General features: G+C 38.8%; 1 protein-coding gene across 2 annotated transcripts; it reads left to right on the plus strand.

Moving 5' to 3' along the window:
* The first annotated feature begins 446 nt into the window (after positions 1-446).
* PCK1 (phosphoenolpyruvate carboxykinase 1) lies at positions 447-6,247 on the plus strand. Of its 2 annotated transcripts, none has more exons than XR_012486288.1 (10): positions 447-574; positions 717-980; positions 1,252-1,433; positions 2,069-2,272; positions 2,370-2,557; positions 3,053-3,215; positions 3,654-3,878; positions 3,967-4,173; positions 4,546-4,760; positions 5,181-6,247. XR_012486288.1 is itself a non-coding variant. In XM_074288676.1 (10 exons), exons 2-10 carry the CDS (start codon positions 757-759, stop codon positions 5,633-5,635), a joined length of 1,869 nt encoding a protein of 622 aa, XP_074144777.1. In that variant the 5' UTR covers positions 447-574; positions 717-756; the 3' UTR covers positions 5,636-6,247. The 2 variants fall into 2 exon arrangements, 1 of the variants encoding a protein (XP_074144777.1); XM_074288676.1 differs by having other exon boundaries at positions 3,967-4,098; positions 4,665-4,760.
* The last annotated feature ends 4,038 nt before the right edge of the window (positions 6,248-10,285 follow it).

Consider the following 10,285-nt stretch of genomic DNA (forward strand, 5'->3'; position numbering starts at 1 on the left):
GCCCCGGGATGCTAGACGAATCCGGTTTTTAGTCAGCTTGTATAGACTAAGCGAAGGGTGAGGGTTTATCCTATGCCTCCAGCTAGGAATCATTTCCAAGGACTCAGCGCACTAACCTCATCTGCCTTTCAAGAAAGGCCTCTGGGTTGTTTTTTTTTTGTTTTTTTTTTTTTTTTTTTCCCTTCCACAATGAACTGGGTCAAAGTTTAGCAAGTCAACAAGTTGTGCAAGGACTCACTGGGGACAGTCCATGGAGGAAAAAACCTGCTTGTATTCATTAATCAGCTGTCTGTTAAATAAGTGCTAAATGATAACACCAGCCCTCACCCCGTCCGTTATTGTTGCAAGCTGTTCCCGGCTCCACAGTTCATGGCTGCTGGCCAAAAGATACTGCCCTGACGTCAGGGCCAAGCCTCCCTCATCCTAGGTGAGGGGCTGGGCTCCCCTTCCTCGAGAGTATTTAAGGCGAGAGGGTGTGCGGTCCGACACAAACTTCCCAGGAGGAAGAAACACTTCCGAAGGAAGGAGCTGAGAAGCACCCACGGACAGCGCCCCGCTCTCCCAGACTCTCCCCGTGAGTAGAGCTTCTATGGATATTTGTATCTAATTTTAGAAAGGTTCCGCTCCTTTTCTGTTTCCAGACGCAACGGCCGCCGGCCGGAGGAACGCCGGAGGCTCAAGGTGTGAGACTAACGGAAAGCGGTGTCTCGTTTCAGAGTGCGCGCATCCCTCCTGCCTCCCGCTGTTGGTCCAGCCATGCCCCCTCAGATGCAGAACAACACGAACCACTCCGCCCAGGTGGTCCGGGGGAGCCTGGACGCCCTGCCCCAAGGCGTCCGCGACTTCGTGGAGACCCACGCCCGGCTCTGCCAGCCCGACAAAATCCACATCTGCGACGGCTCGGAGGAGGAGAACAGGGGCGTCCTCGACTGCATGGTGGAGCAAGGCATGATCAAGAAGCTGAAGAAGTACGAAAACTGGTAAGGAAGGAGACGCCCCTCTCCGTGTAGTGTCTGGGGGAGCTTGCCCTGCAGGGCCTTGAACGATCCTGTGATTTATATCCAGTTTTAAAAAGTTCTCATTCATGCGCTCATTCACCCATGTTAGTTAGATAAGGAGGAGGGTTATTAGTTCATCTCCCACTTACACTGATCTCTGCTACCTGAGGTCTCTATGCCGTTCATTAAAACTTCCGATTCTGCTGCCTCGGCTCACTGAAATACTAACATATGTGGTCTTGACTTCCGCCAGCTGGTTGGCTCTTACCGATCCCAGAGATGTGGCAAGGATTGAAAGCAAAACGGTCATCATCACCCAGGAGCAGAGAGACACCGTGCCCATCCCCCAGACGGGAATTAGTGAACTGGGCCGCTGGATGTCGGAGGAGGACTTTGAGAAAGCCTTCAATGCCAGATTTCCAGGATGCATGAAAGGTGAGCACCCCATGTGACAAGATACAAGTATAACTTTCCATGGCCATTCCAGCATCATAATTCTAACCATAATAAGGACTTTTTTTTTTTTTGCTAGAAACGTAATATTGTTGTCTCTGATACTTTAAAATTTCACATGTAAAAATGACTAAATTGAAGAGGCATATTTATTTTGTTTATTACATTGAAGCTATTTTAATAATGGTAATTACAAGGCTAGATAGCATTTATATGGCACTTTAAGATATGCAAAAGACATCATACACATATGAGTGTGCATATATATATATATAATCTAATTTGATTCTCACAACAGCCCTCTGAGGAAAGTGCTATTATTATTATCCTTGTTTTACTGGTTAAGAAGGTGATAGTGAGAAGTTGTGATCTGCCTAGGGTCAACTCAGGTCTCCCTGACCCCCCAGTCCAGCACTCTGCCCAACCTAGCTGCCTGAGACACTCAAAGTGAAGTTTGGTTATAACATTTTAGTACACACTTAAATCTCCTTATCATGGTTTAAATGTTTAATTGGGGAAAATGAGATGTTTCAAGTGGGAAATAATTCATATAATTCTTCAAATTGAGCCTGATATTCCCTGTTTCACTTCTCACCCAATGCTTTCTTGTTCTGTAGGCCGAACAATGTACGTCATTCCCTTCAGCATGGGCCCCATTGGTTCTCCTCTGTCAAAGATTGGCATTGAACTGACGGACTCCCCCTATGTAGTGGCCAGCATGAAGATCATGACCCGAATGGGAACACCAGTCCTAGAAGCACTGGGAAATGGGGAATTTGTAAAATGCCTCCATTCTGTGGGCTGCCCTTTACCTTTAAAAAGTAAGTGCACTGAAACCTTCTCCTTTGGCCACTGGCCAAATTTTAGGCAACTCCATTCAGAGAGATGATACTTACTGGTCTGTGTTGTGTTTTATAGAACCTTTGGTCAACAACTGGGCCTGTAATCCAGACCTGACCCTCATTGCTCACATTCCCGATCGCCGAGAGATTATTTCCTTTGGAAGTGGATATGGTGGAAACTCCCTCCTGGGAAAAAAGTGCTTTGCCCTCAGAATAGCAAGCAGGATTGCTAAGGAAGAAGGCTGGCTGGCTGAACATATGCTGGTAAGAAGACATCCAAAAGAAAGAAAGGGAGATGGAGAGAGAGAGACAGAGAGATTAGATTCGTGCTGCAAGGCCTCAAAGGAAACACTAGGATTAATGTGTCAGGAGTATTGTAAAGGGGAGTCATGTTTTAGGTAGAGGTTAAGATTGATTTCTATAAACACTTCATTCATCTTCCTGAGTTCAAATTTAGTCTCAGACACTAGCAGTGTGACCCTGGTCAAGTCACTTAACCCTGTTTTCCTTAGTTTCCTCATATGTAAAATGAGCTGGAGAAGGAAATGGCAAAACCACTTCAGTATCTTTGCTAAGAAAACCCCAAATGGGGTCACAGAGAATTGGATATTGCAGTCAATATTTTTTGTCAATTTGATTTCAGCATTTTGAAACACTTAATACTGATAACAAATATTTAGAAGTAGGGGCTCCTATTGGCTTTTGAAAGATCTACTATAGGGCAAATGGCTGTTCTATAAGGATCCCATTTCTCCACAGATCCTGGGCATCACAAATCCTGAGGGTAAGAAGAAGTACTTTGCTGCAGCTTTTCCTAGTGCCTGTGGGAAGACCAACTTGGCAATGATGAATCCAACGCTCCCAGGATGGAAAGTTGAATGTGTTGGTGATGATATTGCTTGGATGAAATTTGATGAGCAAGGTAACTATTTTGGTCCTTCATATTGCCTGTGGGGATCAGGTGAAATTTTGTGGGGGTTTTGTTTTGCTTTCAAAACATTTGTGATTATTTACAAATATTTCCATGAGAAATGGTTGTTAGGAATATGTTTTTGATTAAAAATCTGGATTAAAAATATAATACATATGTTGCTGATTTGTTTACATATTTAACCCATCAAAATGTTGTTTGATGGGAAACTATCTAAGGAGCAGAAGAATTTCAAAAATTTTGAAATTTAATTCAGAAGGAAATCAAACCTAAATTCCAAATGGATCTTTATTGTGAAACTGAGAAATACAAAAAAGGGCTTTGAATTTGGCAAGAAAGGGGAAAAAAGTTATTCTTAAAATGAATGCATTTTCAAGTGTAAGTGCTTATTTCATATTCGTTTCTATTTCAATATTTTAAAATTTTCAGGCAATTTAAGGGCTATTAATCCAGAAAATGGATTTTTTGGAGTGGCTCCTGGAACTTCTGTGAAAACAAATCCCAACGCCATTAAGACCATTCAGAAGAACACTGTTTTCACCAATGTAGCAGAAACAAGTGATGGGGGTGTTTACTGGGAAGGTATTGATGAACCTTTAGCCCCAGGAGTGACACTAACATCATGGAAAAACAAGGAATGGACTCCAGAGGATGGTAAGAGCAGACAAATAGGGCCGTGATGTATGTGCTACATTACTCCTGCTATATAATCTAACCAACCTTTCCCTTCCTCTTTGCCCAGGGGAGCCTTGTGCCCATGCCAATTCCCGATTCTGCACTCCAGCAAGCCAGTGCCCCATTATTGACCCTGCCTGGGAATCTCCAGAAGGAGTTCCAATAGAAGCCATTATCTTTGGAGGCCGTAGACCTGTTGGTGAGAATGGCATTTATTAAAAATTAAAAGATATCGGTTATTGTTAGGGCCTGTGGTTTCCCTGCTGTGGGCATAGTAACCCCCTTCACCAGTATGGATTGTATAGCCTGTGTCTTAGGTAAATACGAGAGAATCATTTCAGTTACATGGAATTTAGGGATTGCTAGTGATTATAAGAGGCAAAATTTGAACTCGGGTCTTCCTGAATATCTGTCTATCCATCACACCATCCTTTTCCCTCGTGTTGTATGGCTTTTAGAGAAATCTAGAAAATGTTCAGTGCTTCCACTGGAAATTGTGTTTCTTGGACATTGTTTCACAGAAAAGGCAGAATCACTGTGGGTGCTGCTTGAGTCACTGAGCAAACATGCGCACCTAGGCTGGTCCTCAGATGGTCAATCAATAAGCCTGTCCTCTGGATCTGTGCAGCCTCCCAGAGCCTGCCAGTATTATGTTCCAGGGATGTCGTTTTAGGCAGCCAAGGGTCACTTCCAGGTTATATTGACATAATTGGGTAGGACTTGAGTGGAATCCCAAGCTCTAAAGTACATTTTTTCTTGCTCAAGGTGTACCTCTGGTCTATGAATCCATGAGCTGGCAGCACGGAGTGTTTGTTGGGGCCTCAATGCGGTCAGAAGCAACAGCGGCTGCTGAGCACAAAGGTAAGGGCAAGTTTTTTCTGTTAGTGCTTAAAATATCAAGCACCTTTGCCTGCTTGATCTTGTATTTCATTTCTTTTTCTTTTATTGTCACTCTGTGTACCTTTTTTTTTTCTTGGTCCAGATCTTTGAAAATTCCTTAGTTAGATCCTCTGTCACTTACAATCTTAAAGCACATGGTGGTCAATAGACATAGAGCTAATAACTTGTCAGAGTCAAATCTTCTTGGCTAAAGCTCACTCTAGTAATAACCCCATACTCTGTCTCTGCCATCTGTCTCTCTCTTTCTATCTTTCAATATTTATGATGATTATATTGACTATTATAATGACTTGAAAAACCCAACTCTCACGCTATTAGGAAATATGATTATTAATTAGAGATGCTATGTACATTTCATATTACTCTGTGTTTGTTTAATAGGCAAAGTCATCATGCACGATCCATTTGCCATGAGGCCTTTCTTTGGCTACAACTTTGGGAAGTATCTGGCTCATTGGCTCAGTATGGCACAGCGCCCAGCAGCTAAACTGCCCAAGATCTTCCATGTCAACTGGTTTCGGAAGGATAAGGAAGGCAAATTCCTCTGGCCAGGATACGGGGAGAACTCCCGGGTCCTGGAATGGATCTTCAATAGGATCAGCGGAGAAGACAATGCTAAGCTCACCCCCATCGGTTACATCCCATCCGAAGATGCCCTCAATCTCAAGGGCCTGACAGATGTCAATATGACAGAGCTCTTCAGCATCTCCAAGGAGTTCTGGGAGAAGGAGGTGGAGGACATTGAGAAGTACTTTGAAGTGCAAGTCAATGCTGACCTTCCTTACGAAATTGAAAAGGAAGTCAATGCTCTTAAGCAAAGAATAAGCCAGATGTAATCAGGCTGGCATGGAGTATTTGTAATGTCTGTTTGCTTTTTGGAGTGGGGGAGGAAATGATGATGTTTCCAATTCATAAAATACTTAGCCAGGTAAATGAACAGACACTGAGGGTAGAACCATAATAAATGCACTGGGGTAGCACTATAATGAATGCACGGATGGGCCTGGTAGTAACTCTGAAAAGCATGACTTAATTATTCATATAAGGTGTTAACTTAAAGAGATTGGGAGGGAAAAATCTTAGTCATATCTCCACTATTCTACCTAGTGAATATTCTCTTGTACTTTAAGAACATGTAGACATTAGTCCTTATTCTTCTTAACAATATCACAGGGGACTATGAAACTCAGAAAGAAAAAATACTTGATGTACATATGTATGTTTGTGTATGTCTTTGCATCTGTATGTATTGTTATTAAATATATTTAACATCTTAAAAATTCTTTGGAAAGATTACTGGTTAGTCTTTACTAGAATGAAATGCCACTATTAATAATATATCTATATAAATTATTTTTGTACACACTATTCCTTACATTTATTATGATTACTAATTTTTGGCATGACCTGTTCTATAAAATTATTCAATAAAATTTTTGTAGAAAACATTTTGCTTGGCTATGAATGTATGGGTATGGGATGGTGGTGAGGGAAAGAAAACAGAAGAAAGGGTGGTTTGTCCTTTGTTCTCTAAGAGGACCTTGAATTATAGTCTGTGCAAGATCACCAGCCTCACTTTCTCCTCCAGAGCCATCCTGGTCCTATAACCAGATATGGATCTAGACAGCCCTGGATGAAATGGGAGATCTTGACCTTTTGATAGCCGCACCCATTCAGTGATTTAATAACTGAAGCAAAGAATCTCAACTAGTCCAAAATAATCTAAATAAAGGAATGAATCTGGGAGGGAAAGGCCCTCGGTGTTTCTGGCCTGAGCAGAAATGACTGCCATTTACATTCAATTTGAGTCTATCAGGACCCAAATAATGACCAAATGAGGCTTCCCCTAAAATCTATAGGTGGTCAATTAGAATCAGATTGGTTTTGGTTTATGGTTATTGTCACTGAAGACAGAAAACAAGTCCCTGCGGTTTCACTCACCATTCCAGCAACTTTCAAAATCAAAATGTCCCACTCAGGCCATCACTTCCCTTTACAGATTTGTCTAAACCATATTGTAAGCCCTTAGATATTTTCTCATCAAGTGGTATAAGAACAGTCTTGGAAAAAAGGAAGGAATAGAGGAAGTAGAGAAAAAATGTAAGATAACATTGCAGAAAATTAGATTTACTAAATTAACCAAATCACCACATAAAATGCAAGAATTCAAAATGATGCTGTTTTATTCATCTCTCTTTTCTATAGGGCCAGGATTCTAGCACATATGTGCAAAAGGTATGCCCTAGAAGACACCCGACCCTCCCTCAACTTATTTATCTAATAAAATGTGAAACTCCCAAAGAAAAACTCCCCTTTTCTTGAGTTTTTCTTGCTTCATAGAACAGGCCCTTAATTTTATCAAAGTGTGAATTTGCTTGGTTCTGGTCCTGGGTACCTGGACACCTGTTGACTCTAAAACAAAACTTTGTTGATAATTGACTAATGAGTGATTGAAAATTCATACAGCAAGTTCTGGATGAGATTTTTATCATGGAATTTCTGATGACTCTTTTAATCAATGCCTGCATGAATAAAAAGACTCTTTTTAGTCTGTGATCTTTTCTGGAAAGGCAGCATCATAAAAGGCAATAATCCTAGAGTTAGTGATGAGATCCTGAACTGTGTATTGTATAAATATAAACTAAATTGATCCCTTCCTTTAGGGCACTCTGCTTTGGGGCAACTTTCCCCTTCACCATAGCCACATGGTATGTATCCTAATCTTCTTCTTCTTTCTTCTTCTTCTTCTTCTTCTTTCTTCTTCTTCTTCTTCTTCTTCTTTCTTCTTCTTCTTTCTTCTTCTTCTTCTTCTTCTTCTTCTTCTTCTTCTTCTTCTTCTTCTCCTTCTTCTTCTTCTCCTTCTTCTTCTTCTTCTTCTTCTTCTTCTTCTTTCTTCTTCTTCTTTCTTCTTCTTCTTCTTTCTTCTTCTTCTTCTTTCTTCTTCTTCTTCTTCTTTCTTCTTCTTCTTCTTCTTCTTTCTTCTTCTTCTTCTTCTTCTTCTTTCTTCTTCTTCTTCTTCTTCTTCTTTCTTCTTCTTTCTTCTTCTTCTTCTTCTTCTTCTTCTTCTTCTTTCTTCTTCTTCTTTCTTCTTCTTCTTCTTCTTCTTCTTTCTTCTTCTTCTTCTTCTTCTTCTTCTTCTTTCTTCTTCTTCTTCTTCTTCTTCTTCTTCTTTCTTCTTCTTCTTTCTTCTTCTTCTTCTTCTTCTTCTTCTTCTTCTTCTTCTTCTTCTTCTTCTTCTTCTTCTTCTTCTTCTTCTTCTTCTTCTTCTTCTTCTTCTTCTTCTTCTTCTTTCCATTGTGTTTGTGACAAATTTTATTTTTTCTTGGCTTGTTCTGTTTTCCATAACATATTTTTCTTTTGGTTCTTTTTTCTTTTTAATTAAAGCTTTTTATTTACAAAACATGCATGGGTAATTTTTCAACATTGCAAAACCTTCTGTTCCAAATTTTCCCCTCCTCCCCATTTACCCCTCAGCTGACAGGTAGTCTAATAAATGCTAAATATATTTAAATATGTTATATCCATTATATGTATACATATTTATACAGTTATCTTGCTGCACAAGAAAAATTGCATCAAGAAGGAAAAAAGAAAAAAAAAAAAGAAAAACTGAGAAGGAAAACAAAATGCAAGGAAACAACCAGAGAGAGTAAGAATGCTATGTTGTGGTCCATACTCAGTTCCCACAGTCCTCTTTCTGGGTATAGATGGCTCTCTTCATCATTGAGCAAGTGGAACTGGTTTGAATCCTCTCATTGTTGAAGAGAGCCACATCCATCATAGTCTTGTTGTTGGTGTGTATAATGATCTCCTGGTCCTGTTCATTTCACTCAGCATCAGTTCATGTAGGTCTCTCCAGGCTTCTCTGAAATCATCCTGCTAGTCATTTCTTACAGAACAATAATATTCCATAACATTCATATACCACAACTTATTCAGCCATTCCCCAATTGATGGGCATCCATTCAGTTTCCAATTTCTTGCCACTACTAAAAGGGCTGCCACAAACATTTTTGAAAGGTCCCTTTCCATTCTTTAAGATCTCTTTGGGATATAAGCCCAGTAGTAACACTGCTGGATCAAAGGATATTCACAGTTTGATCACTTTTTGAACATAGTTCCAAATTGCTCTCCAGAATGGTTGGATCAGTTCACAACTCCACCAACAATATATCAGTGTCCCATTTTTCCCACATCCCCTCTAACATTCATCATTATTGTTTCCTGTCATCTTAGCCAATCTGAGAGGTGTTTAGTGGTATCTTAGAGTTGTCTTAATTTGCATTTCTCTGTTCAATAGTGATTTGGAGCACCTTCTCATATAACAACAAATAGTTTCAATTTCTTCATCTGAAAATTGTCTGTTCATAACCTTTGACCATTTATCAATTGGGGAATGATTTGAATTCTTATAAATTTGAGTCAATTTTTATATATTTTAGAAATGAAGACTTTATCAGAACCTTTGAATATAAAAATGTTTTCCCAGTTTATTATTTTCCTTCTAATCTTGTCTGCATTAATTTTGTTTGTACAAAAACTTTTTAAACTTAATGTAATCAAAATTATCTATTTTGTAATCAATAATGATCTCTAGTTCTTCTTTGGTTACAAATTCTTTCCAGATCTGAGAGGTAAACTATCCCATGTTCTTCTAATTTGTTTATAATATTATTGTTTATATTATAATATTGTTTATAATATTTTTGTCTAGATTATGAACACATTTTTATTTTATCTTGTTATACGGTGTTAAATGTGGGTCAATGCCTAGTTTCTGCCATACTAGTCTCCAATTTTCCCAGAAGTTTTTGTTAAATAGTGAGTTCTTATCCCAAAAGCTGGGGTCTTTGGGTTTGTCAAACACTAGATTGCTATAGTAATTGACTATTTTGTTGTGTGAACCTAACCTATTCCACTGATCAACTATTCTATTTCTTAGCCAATACCAAATGGTTTTGATAACTGCTGCTTTATAGTATAGTTTTAGATCTGGTACAGCTAGTCTACTTTCATTTGCTTTTTTTTTTTTCATTAGTTCCATTGAAATTCTTCACCTTTTGTTCTTCCAGATGAATTTTGTTATTTTTTCTGTCAGTAAAATAGTTTCTTGGGAGTTTTATTGGTATAGCACTATGTAAATAGATTAGTTTAGGTAGTATTACTATCTTTATTATATTCACTTGACCTATCCAAGAACACTTGATATTTTTTCAATTCTTAGATCTGACTTTATTTATATGGAAGTTTTATAGTTTTGCTCATATAGTTTCTAACTTTCCCTTGGAAGATAGATTTCCAAAAATTTTATACTATTGACAGTTATTTTAAATGAAATTTCTCTTTGTATCTCTTGCTGTTGGATTTTGTTAGTAATTATAAAAATGCTGATGATTTATGTGGATTTATTTTGTATCCTGCAACTTTATTAACTTATTTTTGTATCCTGCACTTTGTAGATTATTTCTAATATTTTTAGTTGATTC

The sequence above is a fragment of the Sminthopsis crassicaudata genome, chromosome 2, assembly GCF_048593235.1.
Source record: "Sminthopsis crassicaudata isolate SCR6 chromosome 2, ASM4859323v1, whole genome shotgun sequence".
In the NCBI taxonomy this organism is placed as follows: domain Eukaryota; kingdom Metazoa; phylum Chordata; class Mammalia; order Dasyuromorphia; family Dasyuridae; genus Sminthopsis; species Sminthopsis crassicaudata.